At 44.4% G+C, this 27,719-nt stretch overlaps 1 protein-coding gene across 9 annotated transcripts in view; it reads right to left on the bottom strand.

Annotated features, from left to right (window-relative positions):
• Window positions 1-4,688: 4,688 nt before the first annotated feature.
• The window catches only part of ZNF12 (zinc finger protein 12), a 52,107-nt gene continuing 29,076 nt past the window's right edge, over window positions 4,689-27,719 (bottom strand). For 4 of the 9 annotated variants that reach the window (XM_059896230.1, XM_059896235.1, XM_059896231.1 and 1 more), the window contains 4 exons: window positions 21,608-21,672; window positions 13,897-14,023; window positions 13,533-13,628; window positions 4,690-10,655 (listed from right to left, as the gene is read on the bottom strand). In XM_059896230.1, the coding sequence (XP_059752213.1) occupies window positions 8,806-10,655; window positions 13,533-13,628; window positions 13,897-14,023; window positions 21,608-21,672 (2,138 nt within the window). In that variant the 3' untranslated portion in view covers window positions 4,690-8,805. Of the gene's footprint in view, window positions 10,656-13,532; window positions 13,629-13,896; window positions 14,024-21,607; window positions 21,673-22,677; window positions 23,061-23,177; window positions 23,383-27,719 lie in introns of those variants that run through there. The other 5 variants (XM_059896236.1, XM_059896234.1, XM_059896232.1 and 2 more) reach the window with 4 other exon arrangements.

The following is a 27,719-nucleotide window of genomic DNA, read 5'->3' on the forward strand; positions in this document are numbered from 1 at the left end:
AGCCCCCCGTTGGTTGCATCTTGTGACTCAGAGCTAGTCGTCTGAAGATGGGGAGCAAAGAGATGGAAGAAAGTGGGCAGTGATGACCCAGAGTGGTGACCTTACCAGCTCTGAAGCTGCTCTGTATTGGGAAGACCTGAGGTCATGTGTAAGCCTGTTGGAGTTGAGATTTTTCTGTCACGGGGCTGTAAGGCATGCTAACATTGCAGAGGTATGCATTTTTAAAAATTAGTCATTCACAAGTGTTAGATATAGGAATTTGGGGGCAAGAATAATTTCTTTTGAGAAAATGATTCAGCCGCTGCTTTCTGCTTTGTAAATTTCCATGTAACGAAGAAATAATGTTATTTCTTGTTTGAGAGATATAGAGTGCAGGAGATTTCCTCTTGGCACCTAGTTACATATTAAGTATTCTTTCTCTTTATATGAAACAACCTTTTAAAAATTAAATGAATTTTTCATTGATCTTTAACCACTTTTTTCTTGACAAGATGTGGCTTGATGTAAGTAAGGGTCTGATTTTTATTTTTCTAATGAATTGCTAGTTGTCCTTACACCATTTAACTAATCTTTTTTGTCGCTGATTTGAAATACGATCTTTATTGTGGCTTAAATTTTCATGTGTAGTGGCTTTGCTTCCTGTCTGCTCAGCACCGTTCCCTACATCCTTCCAGAAAGAAGCTGAGACCCCAGAGCTGGCACATTTCCTGGTGGGCCAGTCACAGCACCATCTTCCTGGCCCAGTTTGGTTGTTCCCAGGATGGACACTTAATCTGAGAGGCCAGGGAGAGCCAATGGGAGTTCTCACAGGGGTTTGCAATAGCAGATGATTGTAGACCAGTGGTTGGTCTGTTTTGACCTTGGAGCTGCAGGCAGCTTGGTTACATTGTCTTATTTGCCTTCTCTGTCCTGACTCACAGGTTGTAAGTACTCTGGTTCTTTCCAGGTTTTTGTTTTATTTATATAGCTAATATTTTACACTTGTGCTAATTAAAGTGGTATTTTAATTGCTCTTGCTTTGTAACACTTCTCCAAGTCCCTCTTCATTTCTATTTTTCAAGACTTTCTTGGCTTTTCCCACATTAGTTCTTAGAGGCGACCTTTAGAACGGATTTACCAGCCTCCTCTCCGGAGCTTTTTGGGATTCTGATTGAATTTAAATTTAGTCTCAAGTAGCTGCCTACTGAGTGGCACTCCTAATCCCACTGGCTGGACCACTTCCCCCCAACCAGAGGCAGGGCTCAGAGACAGTTTCTGTTGGTCTTTCTCCTGTGAGTGGGCCATACTTTGTTTCTTTGCATGTTTTGCTGAAAACTAGACATTTTAAATATGATAACGTGGGAACTCTGGAAATCAGATTCTCCCCCTGCCCCAGGGATTTTTTGTTGTGGGTTCTTGTCGTTTGCTTCCTTATTGACTTTTCTAAACTATTTTTATAAGTCTATATTCTTTGTCATGTGTGGCCACTTAACTCTTTTTAGTTTTTATTTTATACTGGAGTATAGTTGATTTACAATGTAATGTTAGTTTCTGTTGTACAGCAAAGTGATTCATAAAGATTCATAAAGAATATATGTATTATTTTTCATATTCTTTTCCATTGTGATTTATTACAAGTTATTGAATATAGTTCCCTGTGCTATACAATAGGTCCTTGTTAGTATCTATCTTATATATAGTAGTGTGTATATGTTAATCCCAAACTCTTAATTTATCCCTCCCCCCTGCCTTTCCCCTTTGGTAACCATAAGTTTGTTTTTGAAGTCTGTGAATCTGTTTGTTTTGTAAATAAGCTCATTTGTATCATTTTTTTTAGATTCCACATATAAGTGATATCATTTATTTGTCTTTGTCTGACTGACTTCACTTAGTATGATAATCTCTAGGTCCATCCATGTCGCTACAAATAGTGTTATTTCATTCTTTATGTCTGGGTAATATTCCATTGTATATATGTACCACATTTTCTTTATCCATTCCTCTGTTGATGGGCATTTAGGTTGCTTCCATGCCTTGGCTATTGTAAATAGTGCTGCTATGAACATTGGGGTGCATGTATCTTTTCGAATTATGGTTTTCTCTGGATATATGCCCAGGAGTGAGATTGCTGGATCATACAGTAGTTCTATTTTTAGTTTTTTAAGGAACCTCTATACTGTTCTCCATAGTGGCTGCACCAATTTACATTCTCACCAACAGTGCAGGAGGGTTCTCTTTTCTCCACACTCTCTCCAGCATTTGTTGTTTATAGACTTTTTGGTAATGGCCATTCCGACCAGTGTGAGGTGATAACCTCATTGTAGTTTTGATTTGCATTTCTCTAATAATTAGCGATGCTGAGCATCTTTTCATGTGCTTTTTGGCCATCTGTATGTCTTCTTTGGAGCAATGTCTATTTAGATCTTCTGCCCATTTTTTGATTGGGTTATTTTGATACTGAGCTGCATGAGCTGTTTGTATATTTTGGAGACTAATTCCTTGTCAGTGGCTTTGTTTACAAATATTTTTTTCCCCATCTGTGGGTTGACTTTTTGTTGTTTATGATTTCCTTTTTGTGCAAAAGCTTTTAAGTTTAATTAGGTCGCATTTGGTTTTTTGTTTTTTATTTTTGTTTTTCTAGGAGGTGGATCCAAAAAGATATTGCTGCGATTTATGTCGAAGAGTGTTCTGCATATGTTTTCCCTCTAAGAGTTCTATAATGTCTGGTCTTACTTACACTTAGGTCTTTAATCCATTTTGAGTTTATTTTAGTGTATGGTATTAGAAAATGTTCTGATTTCATTCTTTTACATGTAGTTGTCCAGTTATCCCAGCACCACTTATTGAAGAGGCTGTCTTCTCGTATATTCTTACCTCCTTTGTTGTAAATTAGGTGACCATAGGTGCGTAGGTTTATTTCTGGGCTTTCTATCCTGTTCCATTGATCTATATTTCTGTTTTTGTGTCAGTACCATACTGTTTTGATTACTGTAGCTTTGTCAGGGCACCTGATTCCTCCAGCTCCGTTTGTCTTTCTCAGGATTACTTTGGATATTCGGGGTCTTTTGTGTTTCTGTGCAAACATAAAAAATTTTTGTTCTAGTTCTGTAAAAAATGCCATTGGTAACTTGATAGGGATTGCATTGAATCTGTATATTGTGTGGCCACTTAATTCTGTTCCATTAGCTTCCAGAGGTCAGCTGTGTTTTGTCAGTTTCTGTAAACACCTGGAGCCAAAAAAGGGGGGACATTCCCCCAGTTTTGCAGGCTGGCTCTGTGTTGGGCACTCCTTCAGCGCTTAGCCAGGCTGGTTCCACTCTGCCTTAGCCTTCACTTCCAGCTTACATGGAGCTTGCAGGCCAGTGCAGGTGAGAGCATAGGGACTTTTCAGGTCTTTTCTGAGCTGTGTCCCACCTGGCACACATGACGTGCACTAGGAAGCTTTTCAAAAGCCCGTATTGCAACACAGAACTCCATTTTCCAACTTGTCCCTTCCCAGGCTTCTCAATACGTCTGCTGCTCACTTTGACTGTCATCCTGCCCCAGGTTGCTGCCCGCCCCACCCCCAGGACTTATGCCTTTAAATGCCTTCGGCACCAGCCCTCTGGGAAGACTGCTTTGAGTCAAGGAAACAACAAAGGGAAGCCCTGTTACTGACTTACAGACAGCAGCCCACAGGTGAGGCCCACAAGCACAGCCCTGTGAGGTAAATTCTCATTCTTGCCCAGCCCCCAGCAACCTGTGCCTGGGACTCAGACTGCCGTCCATCGGGCTGCTGACCTGAAATGTGGGGGACGGTGGGTGGGCAGCTTTCTCACTGCAAAGTGTTGCCCTTATCAAGCTTCCTTGGTGGTTCTAAGTCCTGGACTAGATTTTAGAGTTTTGCCAACGTTGCCAGCTCATTAATCGTTCATGTTGGGGGCAGGGGGGGGGGGACAGATTTCTCTACTCTGCCATTTTTGGTGAAATCACTTCCCGTCAGTTTTCGAGCACTTCCTGATTGCTAGTACAAATGACTGTTCTACGCTAATTTTCCTAATCAGCATTGGAATAAGCTTTTACTCTTAAGCGCTCTGGTTCCATTTAGTGGAGAATAATTACAAACCAAGATTTGGGTGAACATTTTTCTTTTTTTTTGCCGGGGGGGTGTGCACACATTTTTCTGAAGGTAAAATACTGCACATTTTATTAGGAATTTAATACTATTACACTGCGCTAGTATTTATTAGGATTCTATTGATTCCATGAATAATCTTGTTCGGATGTTGAAAAGATTTTGAGTGGGCTGCCTTTTACTTTCTAAGACTCACTCTTGTATTTCATCATTAGTGCACCACTAAGTTTTGGAGGAAGGCATAGGTTGCATTTTAGAAGACATGACTGCAGTTCATTTTTTTGTTGGCTAATTCTGTGTCAGTGTCAGATTGGCTGCCAAGCAAAGTGGCTGAACCAAGAGAGAAGATTGAAATCTCATGTACAATTCCAAACAGGGGGTCCAGGGAGGTAGGGGACCCTCCCCATCCCATTCCATGGTGTTATCCAGAGAAAAGTTTCCCTTTAATGTATTACTTTTCCATCCCCTAAGCAGGAGTCAGCAAAATAATATGGATCATAGGCCAAATTAAGCCCACTGCCTCTTTTTTGTACAGCATAAACCAAGAATGGTTTTTATATGTTCAAGTAGTTTTTTAAAAAATCAAAAGAATAATAAGTTCTATCAGTCACAGCCCAAGCAAGGGAAGGAGGAAAGGCAGTGAAGAACCAACTTTTAAGAATGTGACTCAGAGGATGACGACAGATTTCCGTAATGGGCTCCAACATAATCACCTGGCCACACCTACCTGAAAGGTAAGTTGAGAAGTCAAATCTCCAGTGATGTGCCAGTTGAAACTGAAGGGGGAATCTCTTTCATAAACAAAGCAGGGTAACACTGTAGTACAGTCAGCAGCCCAGTTTATTACACTGAGTTCTACGAAGTGATGCAGACACTCACATGTAGAACACTCTTTCATTGTAAGGACGTTTACAAGTACAAAGTGACCAACAGGTGGAGCAGCTGTGCCATTTTCTTGAAAGTTGGCTTGGGTAGAAGTTGCCAGAAAAGGCACAGGAGGCATCATTTAGGTACCTAATAAAATTCTGGCTAAAACTGAACAGAATAAAACATTATTGGGGATTTTAATTAGGGGCCTTTAATTTTCCTGTGTGCATGTTTTCATATTTCTGGAGGAGTCCTGAGCACAGTGTTAACTGTACTACTCAGTTAAAAACATACTTATTATCAGCATTGGTTTCTGTGTGGACCCCACTGTTTCTTCATGCCAAACCCCAATTCCATCCCTTCCCCCACAGGTACTCACACTGACCTTAAGCACATACTACTGTAGCCTCTATGATGGTGTGTGTGTAACTTTAATTGATGTAAACGTTTTTTAGTTGCATGAAATCTCATTCCATCTATTTTTTTTCATTCATATGTAAAAGTGTTAATCAACTGTGCTACAACAGAGCACACACTGCTAACTGCTGGACACCACCCCACTGCTTGATCCACATTTTACTCACCTTTTCTAATGACAGTCACCTAGGACATCTCAAAAGTCCTGCTGTGGTGAAATTCCCTGTATATACATCCTCCTGTGTATAGAATTTCTCTGGGATCTATAAACAGATTGGGGTACTACTGCATGATAAAGCACACATATTATTGAATTTAAAAGGTATTTCCAGGTTAGTTTCCCAGATGCCTGTATCATTTTACATACTTCCACAGTATACAAACATACCAATACATCTTTACCAATATCTATCCATACAACCTTCTTTGGGGCACTAGAGTGGACAGCCCAGCCAACCACACTGAGGTGGAATAAAGAGAGGGTGACTCTCTGTGGCCTCAGAAGAGGGCCCTGGTGTTAGGAATGGTCTTCATTTTGACCTGTTTGAGAGGCCACAGAAGCAACAAATGAACCACCATTTCACTAACACTAGGGTAACTGAAAAAACAAACAAAAAAAACTGGGGGAATCTCACCTCTATGTGCCAGGAGGGGTCAACCTCCTGCTCAGCCCTTGGAAACCCCCTGGGAGTTCCAAATCTGCTCATACTCCACAGTATGAGGTCACTGTGTATAAAGAGCAAGTACTCCTGCTCTGCCCCAATTCCACATTATGACTTTGCTGCTGGGTGGGGAAACAGAACCATCCCTGTGGTGCCTCCTTTCATGAACTTTTAGGCCTTGCCGGGAATAGTTAAAAACTTTTCAAATATTGCATTCCATCAAATCTAAGACAACCCATTATTTTAAGTACCTCTAAGGAAGAAAAAAAAATCGATGCCAGTTGAATCAGAACATGCTATAGATTCTAATTTCAGAGATGTAATAATATGAAAACACTGACATCTCTGAAACAATCATGACTGCATTACTGAAGAGGCAGTTGAGGACCACTTACATGTACAGGACCCTTTCATGTCAGGCACTCCATAAGAGAAAAAGAATGTGGTAAACCATTTAAACTTTTCAAATATTTTACTTAAAATGCATACTGTGTATTTAAGCTACTTCCCACTAGTGTAGGAAACCTCTGTAAATATCATTTCAACAAATATACTATGAATATATAGTTGCTACACAAAACTATTATACACTCTACCAGAACTTTAATTCCTGTTATGTAGCAGACTCAAGATCATCTAGACAAATATGGTGGAAAAGTGATAAGCAATAAAAACAGGTGCCTTGAGTGACTGATAGAAATACATGAGAAACATGGCATTTCATCTCCGTGGTAAGGGGTGAATTACTCAAATAATACAGGCTCTCATCAGGCTAATCACTGGACAACAAAAGTAGGTCCTTACCTCACACCATATATTGTCAACAACATGGTAGCAATGATCCATGAATAACAAATTAACCTAAACAAAATTTATGTCATGCATTATCAAAAGAAAGATATACCTGACATCGTATCAGGTTCCAGAGGTTCTTAGGTCAGTAACATAACAATTCAGGAAAACATACACATTTAATGGTTTCAGGTTTTCTAATATTCAAACTATTTACACCAAAATTTACAGAAAATAAGATAATTTCTATATCAGCACCTCAAAATAAATGATTTGCCTAAAGTCCACTTCTCAATTGCGTAACTCCTACAAACTCTGTATCTGTAGTTATCCCTAAAAGCAACCTAAATCAATCAGCTTAAAAATAAATTTAGTCTTTCAGAAAAGAAACAGTCCAGAGGTGGAATGGCTAAATGGCTGGATGGTTCAGTGGCTCAAGAGCATTGTCCAGGTCCCAGGTTCTTCCAATCTTTCTGCACTGCCATGTGCAAATTATTATCATAATTCATTGTTGAAAGACAGAGCCAGGCATCACATCCAGACAAGGAAAAGTTCAACAAGGTTCCATGTCACCCAGCATGATTCCTTGAAGCTTTGAAGAAAACTTTTCCAGAAATAACCTGTCAGATATTTCCTTTATTTGTCTAGAATTGGGTTCTCGGACCACTCTAAACCAGTTGCTGGCCATGAGAAAGGGATTATCATTATTGGCTGAAACTAATCAGGATTTATTCTGTTCTGTCAGGAGGAATGGATACCCAAACTTGGCCAGCCAACAATAAGAAGCGAGTGAGTAGGGTGGTCACCCAACAATGCCAGCTACAAACCCGTATGAACCCACTCTTAATCCATTCAGGAAGGAGCAAAGCACGGTGTTTAAAAACACCATCTTATCAAATAAAATTACAGTTAATTCCTAGGTTACACATTATGTGTGCTCTGCACACTTACACTTACATAGGCATCTAAATAAAAAACAGTAGGTGAAAAAAATTAGATTAAAATGAAACTGTTTTAGGTATATCTTAAAAACTGTACTGAGTGCAATGAGTCCTATGTTCCTCACTACAGACTTCTGGCATTAACAATTTTAAATTATTTATGCCATTTTCTATTTTTTGCATAGATTTCTATCTCTTGCTAACTCAGATACATTTGAAAACATTATTAAAAACGCTGGCTCCCTTATGGAAGACTTAGTTCATTAACAATGATAAAATGCATTTATAAATACCAGGGAGGATTACAAAAAGAAGCATACTTCATATCTTTCAAATATTAGTTCAGTAACAATGCATATTAAGATACTAACATAGCCATGCTACTTAAAATGGGTCATTACCATATGCCTTAGAAATTATTCTAATAAGGATACAATGTCTTTTCAAACATGATTCAAACTGAACATCCAATTCCTGTAATGCAGCATCTTAAAAAGCAAACAAACAGACCAAAACACCCTCAAAAGCATTAGTCCTACATCCTCAGGACCCACTCATATATGAGCTTAATGTTGCCATGTTGCTGTCTTGATTAGCTACCTGACAACTTTACAGCTTCTATTTACATAAGGAGCATGTTTATTCACAACAACCATCTTCTGTGGCTTTTTTACAAAAAGCTTCATATTTTATCAGAAACATAACTTTCAGTATTCATAATTTCCAACAGAATATGTTCTCCACATTCCTTAACTTGAGAGATTTTCCCTTGGTCTGAATTCCCTGATACGTGAAACAGTTTGAATCCATGGTTAAACTATGCACAATTTAAGTATCAATAAATTTTTACTCCTGTCAACCGATCATGGGGCCTAGTTACAGTTGTGGGTTCCGTCCTGCGAACTTCCAGATTCCAAGTCTGACTAATGCTCAAAGGCTTGTCCACACTCATCTGTGTGAACTGTCTTTTAGGACGGTAGGAGTTTCTGATTCATTATATTGAGGGTTCTGTGACATTAAATGAGGTGTGACTTCAGAGAAGCCTTCCCACATCAAGTACATTCATATTCCCTCTCCTGTGAATTCTCTGATGGCTATTGAAGGCTGATTTGTGGTAGAATTTTTTCCCACATTCGTTACATTCATAGGGCTTCTCTCCTGAATGAGTTCTATAATGTACTGTAAGGTATGACATCCGAGAGAAGGCTTTCCCACATTCGTTACATTCAAAAGGTTTCTCTCCTGAATGAATTCGATGATGGATAGTGAGATATGACATCTGAGAGAAGAACTTCCCACATTCATAACACTCATAGGCTTTCTCTCCTGTGTGTGTTCTCTGATGTCTATTAAGGGCTGAATTCTGGCAGAAGGTTTTCCCACATTCATTACATTCATAGGGCTTCTCTCCTGAATGAATTCTATGATGTATAGTGAGGTATGACATCTGAGAGAAGAACTTCCCACATATGTAACATTCATAGGGTTTCTCTCCTTTATGTATTCTCCGATGTCTACAAAGGGCTGAATTCTGGTAGAAGGTCTTCCCACATTCGTTACATTCATAGGGTTTCACTCCTGAGTGAGTTCTATGATGTATAGTGAGGTATGACAACTGGGAGAATAACTTTCCACATTCATTACATTCATAGGGCTTCTCTCCTGTGTGGACTCTCTGATGTCTCATGAGGGCTGAGTTCAGGTAGAAGGTTTTCCCACATTCGTTACATTCATAGGGCTTCTCTCCTGAATGAGTTCTGTAATGTACAGTGAGATATGACAACCTAGAGAAGAATTTCCCACATTCATTGCATTCGTAGGGTTTCTCTCCTGTGTGTGTCCTCTGGTGTGTAGTCAGAGTAGACTTGCGGCAGAAGCATTTCCCACACTCGTTGCACTTATAGAGTTTCACGCCTGTGTGAATTTTCTGATGGTCATTAAGTGCTGACTTCTGGGAGAAGGTTTTTCCACAGTCATGACAAACATAGGGTCTCTCTCCTGAATGTGTTCTCTGGTGTTGTGTGAGATGTGTCTTCTGGCAAAAGGATTTTCCACAATAACTACATTCATAGGGCTTCTCTCCTGAGTGAGTTCTCTGATGTTGAACGAGGTGTAACTTCTGGTAGAAGGTTTTCCCACATTCAGTACATTCATAGGGCTTCTCCCCTGTGTGTGTTCGCTGATGTACAGTGAGGGTTCCCTTCTGGCAGAAGGATTTCCCACATTGGTTACATTCATAAGGTTTCTCTCCAGTATGAGTCCTCTGGTGTATAATAAATTTTGACTTTTTACAGAAGGATTTCCCACATGCATTGCATTCATAGGGCTTCACTTCCATATGAGCTCTCTGGTGCACACTGAGGTTTGACATTTGGAGAAAGGCTATTTCAGATTCGTTCCACTTGTAGGGCTTCTCCTCCATATGATTAACAAACACTGTACCCTTTTGAAAGGCTTTCTGATATTCTATATATTCACAGGGCTTCTCTAAAATATGAATGTTCTGGAAAATACCTTCATTTAGAGCATAAGCCTCCCTATTTTGATTCAATTCATAAGGTTTATCTCCTGGATGAGTTTTTTCAAGCTTAACATGGAGAAGTGATTTCCCACATGCACTACATTCATCAGGCTTCATTCTTGCATAGCTTCCATCACTACTAATATATTCTGAAGTAGATTTTAAACTCTTTCCACATGAGTCACATTTACAGGATATTTTTCTTGAAGGAACAGGGTTTGTTTCCACATTAAAAGTCTTACCAAAAACATTACCTCTCTCTTCAATCACGGTTTTGTTGTTGACAGATTCAGTTTGCCTTGAATGTTTGTCTTCATTTTCCTGGGCTCCCTCTATCAGATCATGGACTTCCCAGTCTTCTTCTAAAAAGAGGCAAAATTAACCAATTCTTATACATCTTCCTATATAAGATATGAAATGTGACTTGTATACAAGCCATTTCTTTGTGGCACAGGTGCTAGCTTCATGGACAGATGAAAACAATTCCAAGTGTACTTTTTTCCCTTATTCTTTTGGTTTGGAATAAGCACGCACATGCACATGCACAACCTCCACAATCTCCAGTGGTGAGGAAAGCTGACAAAAGCATAAGCACCAGGCTTCCCTGATGGCGCAGTGGTTAAGAATCTGCCTGCCAGTGCAGGGGACATGGGAAGATCCCACATGCCACAGAGCAACTAAGCTCATGTGCCACAACTACTGAGCCTGCACTCTAGAGCCTGCGTGCCACAACTACTGAAGCTCGCATACCTAGAGCCCATGCTCTGCAACGAGAAGCCACCGCAATGAGAAGCCTGCACACTGCAACGAAGAGTAGCCTCTGCTCGCCACAACTAGAGAATGCCCATGCACAGCAATGAAGACCCAATGCAGCCAAAAATAAATAAAAATTAAAAATAAATTTATATAATAAAACACACAAGCACCTTTGATCTTTGCTACTTTTAAGATTTTGTTCAAAACTGGGTATAGAAAGTAAAATACAAACGTAGAGCAATGATGAGAAGACAAAGGATGCTGGGTGAATGACCAACTCTTTGATGTGAAAGGACTCACAGCAAACAGGTAAACTGTTGGGGCGACAATGAGTTTAGCCGCTGGACAAGGACAAGGAGGAATCAGTCTGAGGAGGTGGATCAGCACTTTACACCATGGCACTTCACATCAAGTGGAGAGACAGATCACAGGCTAAGGCACTGTCACCTACACCGAGATGTCTGGTACCAGCAATGCCCCACCTTACGTTCAACCACAGGTCTCTGCTCCTATTGTTTTACTAAGTTTGCCGGACTTCCAGCCTTGATCCACTCCAACCCTATATTTTAGGGTGTGTCATGCTTAAAAAAAAAAAAACTATTCAAGTCCTTTCTCAAGTTAATTAGCTCCATTTCCCCTTAAAGTTGAAAATAATTACTCTCCATACATTTTTGATTCAGCCTTGCATAGGAACATTAACATTCCATGTGCAATGCTGAGTTTTAAACTACCCATGCATCTCTGTTCTCTTTTCTTAACCATAACGTCTTAGAAAGTATGGCTCTATTTCCTATTTCCTTTGAACCCCTCAATAGAAATCATAGTTGTTCTTAATCATATGGACATCTTTCGACTACCAGCAGAATATATGGGATGTCACCTAGACATGCATATTTAGAAATAAATGCCTATAGCTGAATCACTTTGCTGTACACCTGAAACTAACACAACACTATAAATTGACTATACTTCAATTAAAAAAATGAAAATAATAAAATAAAATAAAAAGAAATACCTACCTATAAATTATTTCTGACTGAATGGACAAGAAGGTTCTTTCACCTACCTGGCTCCTCAGATAATCAAAGAAATAAACATGTACTATATGTTACATACTATGATGAGGGGAGAGAACATGGCCTTTTCTTTATTGGATTATGGGGGGCGTGGTGTGCAGAAGCTCAAGCAAAAAATACATAATCAAATAACAGATTCCTTGATCAAACCTAGCTTTTTTTTTTTAAGGCATCACCATGAGGTGGAGTCAAAGTCAAGAGAAAGAAAACATTGGAGTGATGATTAGAGCTGGAAGGAAAAACTTCAAGGAGGGGTTGAATATTTGAGTTCAGACTTAAAGAATGTGTTATCTGGACAAATAACCCACACCCCAATGAAACAGAAGACATTTAGAACTGTGGACCAAAGGGAATTTATCCAGAGTTTCGGGAAAAAATAGAAAATTAAAATTTCCAGGTTAACACAGGGCCAATATTGGGTAATTCTTAAAGGAGGAGGAATTTAAATTCCTTTTAGGAATCAACAGGAAATCGCTGTAGGCTTACCCTATGAGACTAGTGATAAGACAGATTAGAAAGGCAGATGAACACATCTTGCAAATCCAGTCAGAATGAAGGAGCGCCTACTGCTCCCACGGGAAACACTGAACCAGAGGACAGGGTGGACAATGCAGCATTAAACAGACAAAAACCCTCAAGACTTGAGACAGGGGGAGCCCTTTGAAGAAGTCGGGAAACAAACCACCGAAGGGCGAAGCAGATCCTTCAGAGACATTTCTGGAGGGGGCGGGGGTGGGAGGATAAATGATCCACGACTCATTTCTGTACCTCCTACTCACTCCGCACCTACTCCGACACGACAGCATTCAAGGCCCTCACCACAGAACAATAAATAGGAGACAAGATGAAAATGGGCATTTGGAAGAGGGAGACACCAAACTCCAGCAGCACTCGTCTCAGGAATGACCAGCACCCATGCTCAGGACAGCAAAGGTGAACTGAGTTTACTGGTTTATGCACAGGATGGGGGTTGGACCTCTGACCTCAAGGAAAGAGAATTGAAACTGCAGACAGAAACAAGTCTGAGGCATTTCATGGGAAAGAAGAAAAAAGGAAAGTAATAAGAATATGGAAAGTCACAAGTTATTCTCTAGTAACAGATTATGAATGCCTGAAAGCAAAAAGAATCTACGATAAGAGGTTACTGAATATGCTGTAAGAACAAGGGATCTGAGGTTTAAGAGGAAGAAGGAAGCGAGTGGGTTTGGTTCTGGGTAGAAGCAAGCGTGGAGAAGCTCTACCAACATAAGCTTTTGTGGGGAAGGAGGAAGTCTTTGGGAGCGAGATTTGCGTAGCTAAAGCACACAAGCAACTCTCCTTAGTCACTTCTAAGGCTTGGCACCATTAAAAAATTCCAGGGAAAAACACTTCTGAGTTACCGACCTCCTCACTGCCTCACTCACACACCTGGGTAACTCTGAAGTAGGAATTCTCCTCCCACTATCCATGGCTCTTCTCCTTTCTCCAACTTGGTGATAACTTCCGGTTTGATAATGAGACACCCTGTTAACAGAAATGAGAGAGAACTTGAGCCTGGCTGCTGGGCTTCCAGATCTGTCGTCTAAGCAAAGGGCTGCCTTTCGAGCTACACAACAGAAGTGGCCATCTGTGCTGTACCAAAATTAGAACCTACTTGGAGGCAAAGACCAAATGCCCTCCTGCCTGGTGCCCCAGATTACTCACATTTGTCCCATTAAATTCAAAGTTAAAGTCAGTAAGTTAGAGGGAAATCCTGTTTATCTCAGCAATTCAGAAAGCAGGCTCTCCTCACCCAAAGAAACGAGGTGGCTGTAGTTCTCCAGCATCACATCCCTGTAGGTTGTCTTCTGCTCAGGGTCCAGCTGCTGCCACTCATCCTGGGTGAAGTCCACAGCCACGTCCTTGAATGACACTGGCCCCTGTAATGGCACCGTGATGGGAACTGGGTGATGTGGAGAAGACTTAGGGGGACAAGAGCTTACCCAGCTCACCAAGAAAGTTAACACTGTATACCTCTTTTATGTTATGGATCTCGTGGGAGGAAAATAAATACAATACACTGCCATGAGTTCGTTCAGTGTACAGCAAAGAAAGAAAATATTGTCTTATACTGTGAGCAAGGAACAATCCTGGCTGTTGGGGACCTACAACAGCAGACAATGCCCCTGCCCCCGAGGAGCACAGGCCTGAGGGCGTGCGTGCCAACCCGGGATGCACTGTGCCCCTTCGTTTTGCTTCCAGACTGTTAACAGCGTGGTCCTCCTCTTACCTCCCCAGCCACTCCTTCTCAGTCTCGTTTGCTGGCTCCTCCTCTCCCCTGAGTCATCGTCAAGTTAGAGTGGCCTGGGGCTCAGTTATTTTTTCTTTTACATTTTGCTTTGATGGTGATCCCATCTGGCCTCATGGCTTTAATTACCATCTACATGTCAACATTTCCCAAATTTATATCACCAGCCCAGGCTTCTCTCCTAAACTCCAGACACATGTGTCCCGTTCCTGCCCTAAGCTTCTCCTACAGCTCACAGAAGGAGCCGAGCTGCAGTATTCGCCACACTTACCAAAGAAACAAGCAAGCCAGGCAACACATCCTAGTTCCGTATTTACTATGAGGATAAGCCTGGAGCGGTCTGACCCTGACCTGCTACACGAGCTGTCGGGGACAGCTTGGTTCAGCTGCCCCTAATTCCAAGCTGGGGACTTGGAATCCCTTCTTCCCACCAACACCTTCCAGGGGAGGAGCACACTCCTGACAAGGGACAGAGAGCTCACAAAAGAACCAGAAATTGCTACACCCAGATGTTTTAGCGTGGATCTTTTGAATAAATTCACAAACACTCACACCAGTAATTAAAAACTGTTTCCTTCTGTACCATCACCTCTGAAATAAAGATAATAATGGTACCTATCACATAATGATACAGATCAGTATCAAATGGGTTCATCCATGGAAAGCACTTAACATAGTTCTTTGGACATAACATGCTTCTCAATGATACCTACTATTATTGTTGATAATCTAAAGTGTATCTCATTACTCTTTAAAGGAGGACACATATGAAGAAGAAAACAGAGAAGTAAATTTAAATAACTAAATGTAAGGTGGCTGTTAAGTTTACGCAATTGCCAAGAAAGGAATACAACACAGGACAAGCATGTTAAAAACAAAAAAGTTCAGGTGATTTCAAAAGAACGTGGAGGGAGGAACGGTGTGGAAGAGGTTAAGGAAAAGACCACACCAAGCTCAGGAGCCGTTTAAGATGGCAACAAACTCCTGACACTGACAGAAAATCAAAGTTCTTTACGTGGAACAATCGAAGAGGCAGGATGGGTCCTGTTAGCAAGGTCCCCTGAGATGCCAGGTCACCTGACCCCCAGCTCCCGATGCACAGATGTCCGGGACCCAGGCTTTGCTGGCCTGGGAAGGCTGAGGGTGCCCAGCTGCTGACGGGACACACGGGGCGGGGGAAGAGGTGGCTGCCGCCCAAGGCAGACGAGTGTCTGTGCAGAACTGCCTCGGCTCAGCCTCCAGAAGCCTGTCTCAGAAAGCGACAGCAAGTCCTCCAGAAGCTCTGCCCAAATTCAAATCAGGCGTCACCAGTCACACCTGTGGCTGCCCGGATGAAGACATGGGGCCCACACGTTCACACACTGAAAGTTATTACCAAATGCAAGAGAGTGAGGGATCAGACCATGAAAAGTCTAATTTTAATGCATAAGTAGAATCACGCACACCTTATTCTACTTTCCGGTTTTGCATTTGTAATTTCACAAAATGTGTGATTTGTGGGGCTTTTCTAATCGCTTGTAGTTTTGCCTGATGAGAAAAACACAGCAAAATAAGAAAACATAGTTTTCACTTGTAATGGGCATAAAAATACGTGCACCATTGCTGCTTGAAAACAGCATTATTGTGAATGTTCCAAATGATTTTCTATTTGGTGATGGGTTAAGTGGCTTGCCCACGTTCACTTTTATGTAAAGGGAAGATTAGAAAATTGCACTCTTCTTGTATTTTAAACTTTAAGAAAATGGATTTCAGGAAACCTGGATAACAAATTAACAAAGCAATCAGAACTGCAAATATTTAGGGGTTTTAGGTTCGTTTCAAAACACAAGGGAACAACCCATGATGTATATGTCTTAAAAGACCACTTGGTGGGCTTCCCTGGTGGCGCAGTGGTTGAGAATCCACCTGCCAACGCAGGGCACACGGGTTCGAGCCCTGGTCTGGGAAGATCCCACATGCCGCGGAGCAACTAGGCCCGTGAGCCACAACTACTGAGCCTGTGCGCCTGGAGCCTATGCTCCGCAACAAGAGAGGCCGCGATAGTGAGAGGCCAGCGCACCGCGATGACGAGTGGCCCCCACTTGCCGCAACTAGAGAAAGCCCTCGCACAGAAACGAAGACCCAACACAGCCATAAATAAATAAATAAATGAAAAAAAAAAAAAAAAAAAAACTTGGTACAGTAAGATTCCACAGACAGCCTTGTAATCACAGAACTCAGCACTGGTTACACATTTCCCACAAGCCACGTTCTCAGTGTGAGGCTAACAGTGTCGGCTCACTCCCCTGCTTGGGGGCAGAGAGGACCGGTCTCCTTTCCTTTCTGAGATTCCTTTCATGAGTGGCTAGAAAGCTTAAGCACTGGAAATCCATTAGAGAAGAGGAGTATTCCTCAGAGGATTGTAAAGGACAAAAACCCAAGAGGACTTTAACAGCAGCGTCCATGTGTCAGAGACCTCCCACGCATGGCTGGGCCCCAAATGACACAGAACAGCGGGGGCCCAAGGGCCGCAGTCCTAGGACGCCGCTCCCCAACCAAGAGAGTCCTCTCGCTCATCAGGGAAAAAGAAAGCTGTTCTCAGACACACACAGCCTCCAGAGACAGCAAGTGAGGACCCCACCTGCCTGGCCTGTCCCAGGAGAGTGGCTGATGCAGTGCCAGAACCAGAAAGGGGAACTAAGAACCAACAGAAAGGGAACCACTAGACTGATGCATTCCTCCCACATCCCCCGCCTCCCCCCGCAAAGAAGCTGCACTCCAGTACTGACCACGGAGGGTGCTGTTCAACTAGGAATCTTACACACACAAACGTGCTGATTTTGAGAAACTTTTAAAATGCATAATATTCAACCTCTCAAAGTAAAAAAAAGTAATGAATTACATAGTAATGCTGGAAAATACAGGAAAAAGACAATAAAACTTGGAAAACTATGTTTACTAACATGACCCCAACTGGAAAAATTTAGAAACATTGAAGACGACTCTGTAAGTCAATAAGACAAGGAAAACAAAACAGAACAGAACGAAACAAAACAAAACAAGACAGTATTGGGGCAGGAAGACGGGCAGAGAACACGGACAGGCCCTTCATATAAAAACAGAAATACACTGGTCTGAGAAGACCATAGACTGAAGGATTCCAACTACGTGACATTCTGGAAAGGGCAAAAATAGACAGACAGTAACAAGACCAGCAGCTGTCGGGGGCTTGCGGGCATTGGGGGGGATGAACAGGTGGCCCCCAGGGATGTTTCGGGCACTGAAATGGTTCTGGGTGGCACTGCAGTGGTGGCTGCAGGTCATCACACGTGTCCAAACCTGAACAGCAGGACACAGAGAGTGAGCCTTGATATAAGCTACAGACTCCAGGGGAGAACTAGGTGTCAGTGCTGATCCGTCACTGAGACGACGCGCCACACAAGCGCGAGATGCTGTCAAGGGAGGGAACCCAGAGGGACGGGGACAGGAAACTGCTGTCTGCTCGACTCTCCTGTAACCCTAAAACTGCTCTAAAATCTGTCTATCAGTTAAAAAGAAGAAACAGCTTCTAAGCACGTGAAAACGCTCTCAACCTCATTCGCGATTAAGGAAAATCCCCAAGGGAACGTCCATACTGTTTACCGGGGCCTAGGACCAACGGGAACACGCCGCGGCCTCGCCCCTTCCTGTCGGGCATCGCGCTGGAGCCCAGAGTCCCCCTGACTTGACCCACCGTACCCCACCCCGCGTTTCATGCCGTCCACAGTCTCTACACATGACATCTTTTGATCAGGTGACTCACTGTCCCAATTACAAGGTTTCACTTTCTCCACAGGATGAAAGCAAAACCAGCACACAGGGGAGGCTCTTCAGTCAACCTCAGGGTCCGCCTGCAGTCACGTCCCGCTGGTCCTGACAGGAGGCCCACATCCTAAGGAAGGCGGTCCTTACCAGCACCTCAGGAGCCTCATCCAGCCCACCTCACGCTGCTCTGAGAGACTTGCCAACCTCTGCAGCTACCCAAGTCCTGGTCACTTGAGGGCTGTCACCCTTCCCCGAGTCACTGAGCCACGTGCTCTGACAATGCATTTAAAACCAGGCTCTCGGACTTCCCTGGTGGCGCAGTGATTAAGAATCCGCCTGCCAGGTCAAGGAGAAAGTGTTGGTGATAGGTGTAGACAGCACAAGACACAGATTTTTCAACAGGTGTTGCTGTGAAGGGCAGACTATAAATGGGATAATGATTAAAGGGGATGTTGAGGTCAAAAGAGGAATTTTTTAAGATTTGAGATATAAGAGCATATTACAAGCTAATGTGAGAAATTCAATTGAGAGGAAGAAATGGATGATTCAGGAAAAAAGACCTTGAGAAGGTGAGAGGGGATAGGATCCAGAACTAACAGGCTCCTCTCTGGCCTTGACAGGTACAGGGAGTCTCTTCTATTGAGAAAAGTACGAGGCCCACACACAAAAATATACACTCTAATTAGAACTGCTACCTCGTATATGTATTAGCCAGGCTGGAAGGAAAGAGGAATGTTTGAAGAGTTAAATGAGGATACTAAGGGGAATCTTCTTCCTTCTTGTGTCCTTTAATATCTATTTTTATAATAAATAGAAATTTTTAAAGTAACAAATTCTCAAAAAAGCTCCTAAGTCAAGGTGCTCTCACGAGTTACACAGCAAGAAAAGAGCTGACAAATATACAGTTGTTTTGCTATATTAAAACACCTGGACTATTAAAAAAAAAAAAAAAAAAAAAGAATCCGCCTGCCAATGGTTCGAACCCTGGTCAGGGAAGATCCCACATGCTGCGGAGCAACTAAGCCCGCGAGCCACAACTACTGAAGCCCGCATGCCTAAAAGTTGTGTTCCGCAATAAGAGGAGCCACCGGAATGAGAAGCCTGCGAACCGCCACGAAGAGTAGCCCCCGCTCGCTGCAACTAGAGAAAAAAGCTCGCGTGCAGCAACAGAGACCCAACACAGCCAAAAATGAATAAATAAATGAATAAAAATTAAAATAAATAAATAAATAAATAAATATAACCAGGCTCTGCTATGTCAGCACTCTGGAGTTCCCTACGCATCGACGGGCAGGATTCTCGTCCTCTCCTATAATTACGTCTGTGAAGTGCCTTCCCTGAGGAGAAGAGAAGCTCCTGGAAGCAGAGAATTACTTCTTAAGATCACATGCAGAACCTGAAGACATTTGATGTTTACGTCAAAAAAAAAAAACAACAAAACTAGATGGTGTGAAGGGTCACCAAAGCCAAGAGCGAGGCAAGCAGGACACTTCTTCTGGGGATACTTCCATCAGCAGAGCAGAAAATGTCCATGGGGTCCCAGAGCGCTGCCCTCTCCTTCAACCCCCAACCTCACCCTCACCCTCAGCTGAGCAGCTGCTTCCCTGAGAACAGAGAAGCCATCGGAGGGCTTCTCCACCTGCACCCCAGCTCTGCCACCCCCTCCCCACGCCAGGACCCCGGGCCGCAGCTCTCCCGGCTCCCACACGCGTCTACTGGATCATTCCCGCTGTTGTTTCTCCCGTTACAACACAGCACAGCACAACACGACACAACACCCGCCCCGGACCTCAGCTCCTACTCCAGCTACTGTCCAAGGTCTCTTTTCCCCGTCACAGCAAAACGTCTTGAAAAAGCTAAGAACACAACAAACCCCGTTCTCCCACTCCTCTCTCCTAAGCCTCTCCGAGCAGGATCTCACCCCACACACCCATCCAAACGCATCAGCAGCGAGTTACGACCTCCCCCCAGTGCTGGGCTCGAGGGTTAACAGCTCCACAGAACGGCAGCCTCGTTTGTCCAGTCACCCAGGGAACCTCTAAAGTGCTTCCCACGTGGAGACAAACTGCTGTGATTCATATTTTAGGAGAAATACTCAGCGTGGAAAATACACTTGAGCTGGTGGAGGAAAGAGGTAGCAGCACAGAAACAAAGGTTCTGTAACTACAGAAATGAAAAAATAAGCTATTTTAATGGTAGCAAGTATGGGATGAAGAGGAACGAATAAAAACCGTTTAGAATACGACATTAACAAGCCTAACACTACAACGTGCTAACAGAGGATGGAGAAGGACTCTACAATGAACCCATTTTTCTGGGTAGGGTGACAGGCTGGATGATGCAACGATGAGCCGGCAGGGACAAAAGGAGAAGGCAAGGGGTGGGGGAGCTGTAAATAATCATTTTTGGATCTACTGGATCTAGTCATTTGAGGTGCCCTTTGGACAAACTCCATAGAGATGCTGGCAAGTGGCTGGACAGAGGCATCTGTCTGGTCCAGGTGGGAGAACTGACAGAGCTGGAGGTGAAAAGCACCAGAGGGTGAGATCAGACAGCTTTAAGAGTCATGAACCAAGAGTAAAAAGACAACACACAAAGAGGATGGAAGAAAGAATCCGTCAGGAAGAGAGCAAGGAGAGAACTGTCACAGAAACCAACATAGGAGACTCTGCAGATGGGAAGGTGACAGTGGTCTGAAGTGAGGACTGGCAAATCTCCACTGGTTTGTATGCTGGATGACAGGTCACCTCAACCGGATCAGGGTCCGGGGAGGGGCAGAACCAAGACCGCAGGCTGCACGATAAAATTCAGATGGGAAATAAGGAATCTTTGCCAGAGACATCACTACGTGGTCTGTAACGCGACCCTGTTAGATTGTAAGAGACAAAGAGGGAAATTTACTTGAAGGGTGACAAGGCAGTTCCTCCAGATGATCCTCACGGCATCCCTGGATTGAGCACTGAAAACAATGTACCTACGGGACAACAGTGTTGTACTGAACAGAAAAGTTATATGCACTGAGTGCTCCCTGGACAGCATGCTCTCGGCTTACAGGAAGCACAAGGAAGGCACCAATGTCAACACGTTAGGGGCTGTCACTCAGGAAGGCTAGCGGCCTACAGCAGGATCCTCAAGGGAACCTTTCACGCCCGAGAACAAAAGTGCTTCGGCAGGACAATGTAAGTCAAGCAAGGGATGGTATTTTGCCACAAATGTCAAGAACCCGAGGCTTGTACTGTGGCTATAAGAGGATCGTGGGATCTGCGCGTAGAACTTGCCAGAAACACTTGGTACTGACCTGTTCCTCTACGCTTTGTCTAGCCACATCTTTTACCTACTTCTACTTTCCCATTTTAAATTTTGAACTATTCGTCTCCCAAGGTGTTATTACAAAACAAGAGCAGCAAGGCAATACGTAAACAGCAAAACTCACCAGAGACTGATTCATTTTCCGATGCTCTTGGAACAACGTGCAGGACTGTGACAGTGGAGGCGGACCTGGAGAAGGAAAACGCAGGTAGTGAAGCTACGAATGAAGGGGCTCAGGGTGCACGAGCACCTGTCTCGGGCTCCACAAGAGACACCTGTGGGAGACCCGCCCTTTCACCTTCAGAAGGGCCTGTTAGAATGAGGAGGGAGCAACCACCCTCAGGTCTGTAACTCCCACGTGACTGTGGTAACTGGGGCGATACTTTTTTTCAGTACCGAGTGTACATTGAATCTTATTAAAATAAACTTCCGTCATTAAATATGAGATTAAAAAATGCTAAAAGTTTATCTCTCCTAAGTCTGTTAACAACTTAAGATCAGAAAATCCACAGGATACCCAGAGTAAAGGGATACACTCAGGTGCGTTTCAGTCTTTCAATTATTTGTACAAACTGAAGTGCGACGCTCAAAAAACTCTTTTATTAAAACTGTCTTTAAGTGGACAGAACACCTGCCCTAGGAGTTCTGAGTCCTGTTAGCGACCCCACGTGCACACCCGGTGAGGATCTGGGACAAGTCACCTCCCTTCTCAGGCCCAATCTCTTCCTTCCTCAACCGAGGAAGCAGGACAAAAGCCTTGCAGACTCATCCTGCACTAACTACACTGTGCGATTCCACGGGGCACAACCCAGGGGGGCAGCGGACGCTTAGACAACCAACGTGCTGACCAGCTTTAAGAGACACGTGCGAGATGCCCAGACGCCGACAGGAGGGGGAGGACGAGGAGGATGAGAAGGACGAGGAGGATCGTGGTTGCAGGGAGGGGTGGACGCGGCACGTCCCAGCCGAGCCTGTGGCCCCTGCTCCCCCAGGACACCCGGAACTCACAAGTCCCAGGGCAGCCCCATCCGGAGCAGCCGGCCCTGCCCTCCAGCCCGACCCCTCCACCTCCGGGAAGCAGTCAAACCCTCCCGGTCGCTCTCCCGCGGGGCCCGGGGCGGGCTCACCCGAGCCCAGCTCTCCAAGGGCCGCAGGGTCTACAACCGCCTGCAGGCCCGAAGACGCACCACCTACCCCGTCGGGACTCGCTGACCGGCCCCGGGCTCCCAAGGCTCCGGGCCGGGGGCTGCTCCTCCGGCGCGCTCCTCTCCAGGGGTCCCTCTTCTCCGCCTCACAAGGCCACTGGGCCCGAGGAGCCGGCTCTGGGCCTACGGCACAAGCTCCTTCAGGCCCACGTCCCTCTCGGGACCTCGCTCTGCCGCGCGCTGCAGACGGTCGGGCACTGCGCCGCCGCCTCCCGCCCGGCCCCTCCGGCCCTGCCTGCTCCGCGGCTCGCGCTCGGGGTTCCCAGTTCCAGCCTCCCACCGGCACGCGCGAACCCTCGCCCGCACAGCCCGCTCCTGATAGCTGCGGACGGGCCGGACGGCGTCCAGCTACGCAAGCCCCGAAATCCTGGCCCTCCAAAGGCCAAGACGTGGAAACGACGACCAGCGGTGACCTGGGCACTCACGGGAAGCGAGGGCGACGCGGCGACGGTGCGCGTGCGCCGACACGCACAAAACATGAAGGCGCACCTGCGCAGGAAGACGCCGGAAGTCCGCCTGCCAAAGCCCGCCCGGAGAGCGGGACAAGCACCAGGACTCTATTTCCCAGAAGTCTCCGCGCCGTCAAGTTAGTGAGCGTCTTAAATGTCTCCAGCTCATCTGGCGGTGAAGAGCTCCTGTGCTGCGAGGGTGGGCCGCCTGGACCAGGGCCTCAATTGCCCATTCGTCTTCACTCCTGTTAGCGATCAAGGAAAGGTGTGGACTCAAGTGGGGGCTGTGGGATGGCCTCCAGGGTCCCTGGTTCTTTCCCTGCCCTCAGACATTTCAGGTTACATCTGAGATTCCCCCACCACCAGGAGAGGGGAAGGAGTGTATCATGTTCGCTTAACTGAAACGCTACAACTTTCATTCAAATCCTAGAATACAATAAATGCCCAGCCATGATACAGACTAATATTACCCACGGAAGGAAAAGAAAACAGAAATTGTAGCTTTTAATTTATTTATTTATAAATATCTTTTAAGTGCTCTAATTTTTTTTTAAAAACATTATTATTTATTTATTTATTTATTTATTTATTTGGCTGTGTTGGGTCTTCGTTGCTGTGCAAGGGCTTCCTCCAGTTGCGGCAAGCGGGGGCCACTCTTCATCGCAGTGTGCGGGCCTCTCACTGTCGCGGCCTCTCTTGTTGCGGAGCACAGGCTCCAGACACGCAGGCTCAGCAGTTGTGGCTCACGGGCCTAGTTGCTCCACGGCACGTGGGTTCTTCCCAGACCAGGGTTCGAACCCGTGTCCCCTGCATCAGCAGGCAAATTCTCAACCACTGCGCCCCCAGGGAAGCCCCTAAGCTTTTTAGATTACACAACCAACGCATTAAAAACTATACGAAAATCAGACGGTACACAGAAACCGAAAAAAGAAAACAGATACCTGGGATCTTACCTCTTAAAGAGGATATTGTTTATGTTAGGTAAAAATATCATTTTTCAAAAATGGAATCATAAGGGTAATGATTTATCACTATTTTGGGGGTGAAATAATATAACTGTGTTCTTGGCCAACTGTTTCTTAAAAGCTGCTAGGGGAAAAGTTAAAAATAAAATCTCCAGGGACTTCCCTGGCGGTCCAGTGGGTACGACTCCTAGGTTCCACTGCAGGGGGCACGTGTTTGACTCCTGGCTGGAGAACTAAGATTCCGCATGCTGCACAGCGCAGTCTCATTAATTAATGAAGTAATTAACTAACAAAAAAAATAAAAATAAAATCTCCCGCCAACAGAGAAAATCCTCTCCAGAAATGTAGAAATAAATAAAACGGTTTTACTGTTGAATAGCCATTCAACCAGACTGTGTTGTGCACCACAGGCGAACCACTAATGTTTGTGCAAATGAAATCAACCTCACCTTTTTTGTTTATAGCTCAGCAGATAAAATCTGTTGCATACATGTCCTCAAGATAAACGGGAACTTGTCTCATGTGAAAAGACTTGACAACACCATAAAAATGGCATACATTCTTTCAGAGTACATCCTAAAATCACCTGGTCATCTCGGTGGCTGTCCATGCTAGTTCATACCCTTTATCCAAAGGAGAAAGACAACTTCTCCTATCTCTACGACAAGCAGGTAGTTACAGCTCAGAGCAAAGTGCCTAACACCTAGCCTAAACTCCCCTGGTGACAGAGACATAAAGTAGATAGCTCTCAGGTCCTTAACAAAAACATTCCTGGGTTGTAATGCTGGCAAGAGACTGATTTAGCTTTGAAAAAGATTTAGATACTTATGAAAGGGACAGAGGAAGTATTTATATGACAAGCGTCTTGAGGAAATCCTCTAAAAACGGAAATAAGAAGTGATGACTCATCCAAATGAATAAGCACATAACCCATTCCTGATTTCCCCAGCTGAAATGCCACATTAAATTAATCCTGCACAAACTGTGTGCTTCTCCAAAATTGCTCTTGGAAATGGCTGCTTAGAGCCAGGAATGGTCTTTTCCGGTTCTTGCTGCTGCTGACTGTGGCCTCTGCCTGAATTCCCACCGATGAAATGCTGCTTGTGTGGGAATGACAGCGACCACGCCTCCTCTGAGCCTGAACCTGGCAAACCTCCAGGGCGCATTTCTCGCGTTTTCCATTGTCACCAGGTAAAGACGTCAGCTACACTGAGTACCCTGGAAGCACCTTGGGTGGGCAGTGCGCCCGTCAGCCCGCCACCAGGCCTCCAGTTCTCACCTCACCCACGTGCACTGACCGGGTCTCAGCAGAAGACTGGGGTGGCCTGTGAACCCCAGCTGCTGTGCCCACCTCAACACCTCACTCTATCCCTTCAGCCCAGAGCATGCTGGGCTCCCCAGCCCCCTGCCCTGTACTTTGCCCTGGACACTCTCTGGAAGTATTTCTATTACAAGCTGTCTTGAGGAAATGCTCGAAAAAAGGGAATAATAAGTACGGAGTCATCCAAATGAACAGGGTGTCCAGCGGGGAGCTGATGTCTCTCACGACTCACCCCTCTCTCCAAAAGGCGAAAAACTGTCACTTCATACATTTCCCCCTTTTTAAAGTTGTTTAAGCTAGGAGGGTAAACCTGGACCCTGTGATTTCACCTTGACTAGAAGCAGCAATGGCCACATTTTAGTTTGGTTTCATTAAGATCTCTTCATATATATGGATATTTACAATATAAAGCTTTCTCTTTTTGTATCTCCGTTTCTATTAAATACAGGTATTTTCCCTCTTTTGTCAGTTATCTATTTTTATTGAAGTATAGCTGGTTTACAATGTTTCAGGTGTACAGCAAAGTGATTCGGTTACATGTATTTATGTAAGAATATATATATTCTTTTTTCAGGTTCTTTTCCATTATGGGTTATTACAAGATATTGAACATAGTTTCCTGTGCTATACAGTAGGTCCTTATTGTTGATCTATTTTACATATACAAGTGTATATCTGTCAATCCCTGTTCTTTATCTTTTTAACTTAATTTTTTACTCTCACATTCTGTTATACAGATACTTAACAACATATTTTGTGTTCAAATCTTTCACTTTCACTTCATACTTTTCATCTGCTTTGACACTGTACTTGAAGAAGCCTTTCCCATCCTTCATTTCCTAAGTAGTTGCCTCTGTTTTCTCCTGTTTATGTTTGGTCTCTTAACATACCAATTTTATCAAGATAACTGGCACCCATCTTTAGGATTTGTAAATCATTCCCCTCTTAAAGTCTCTCAACCATTTTTTTCAACACTAACACATCTACCACAACCAGGAAATGCAACGTTTAAGAAGAAAACTCAAGTTTCTCATCTAACAGAAAAGGACAGGTTCTTCTTTGAAGCTCAGGGACACGTCTTAATTTAAAGGCAGGGGAGAGACTTTCCCGGTGTTCCAGTGGTAAAGAATCCGCCTTCTAATGTAGAGGACGGGGGTTCGAAGCCTGGGAACCCTGGTCCGGGAGCTAACATCCCACACGTCACGGGGCAATTAAGCCCGCGTGCCGCAACTAAGACACGACGCAGCCTAAGAGAAATAAATATTCTTTAAAAATAAAAATAAAAAAATAAAGGCAGGGGAAGCAGGAAAGTGACCGTCACATGTGAATTCCTTCTTATTCAAAATAGAGGCCGTAACAGTTTGCTTGGGCTGCGTCACAAAGTACGACAAACTGGCGGGCTTAGGCAACACAAATGCACTGTCCGACATTTTCGCAGGTTGGAAGTCTGAGATGCAGGTGTCAGCAGGGTTGGGCCCCTCTGAGGGCTGTACGGGAGGGTGTGCTCCAGGCTTCCTGGTGGAGAGGGCCGCTTCCTCAGCAGCACATGCACTATGTATGTACTAGGTAGGTGCCTGGGCTGAACTCCGACCCCAGGGCTGCTTATCCACAGCAGCACCAGGCTGCCGGAGGGGTTGTCACGGACCCGTTGGCAGGAGGATTGGAGGCTGACACAGACGTCCGCTCAGTTGTGGACCCATGGCCTGGCCACAGCCCTGCCAGAGGCTGCCTGTGTTAAATCCAGGTCACGGTTCACCTCCCTCCCGGTTATGTCATTCAGTGACGCCTTGAAGACCCCCTACTGCACCAGCCTGGGTGGCACATCCCACCCAGAGATTTCCAAATCAGAAGCAGGTCAATTGAGAAAGTTAAAATTAGGCCCTAGCTCAGTGCTGTGGAATTAGAATCTGTGAGGCTGTGTCCAGGCATCTGTGTTGTAATATTTTCTCCACGTGACTCTCATGCCGAAAGGATTGTACTGACAAAGCACTTCTGCTTCACTCTACTGATATTTCTGCACTAGAGCTACAGCCGTTGTTATATTAAACTGCACCCACAGGAGGAAAAGACAGGAGGAGAGGTGATAGTATTGCTTGTCTCCAAACACGCTGTTACTGAACCGAACTTGTGTCCACTCGCCCACACGCAGTAAAGCCAATCTACTGACACCGGGTCACGGTGAAGGAAAGTGCAGCGTTTACGGCAGGGCAACAAGCAAGGAGTCTAGGTATCTAGGGCTCAAAAGGCCCCAACTCCCCAATGGCTTTGAGGGAAAGGTGTTTAAAGATGAGGTGAG

Source organism: Balaenoptera ricei, chromosome 15 (assembly GCF_028023285.1).
Source record: "Balaenoptera ricei isolate mBalRic1 chromosome 15, mBalRic1.hap2, whole genome shotgun sequence".
NCBI lineage: Eukaryota > Metazoa > Chordata > Mammalia > Artiodactyla > Balaenopteridae > Balaenoptera > Balaenoptera ricei.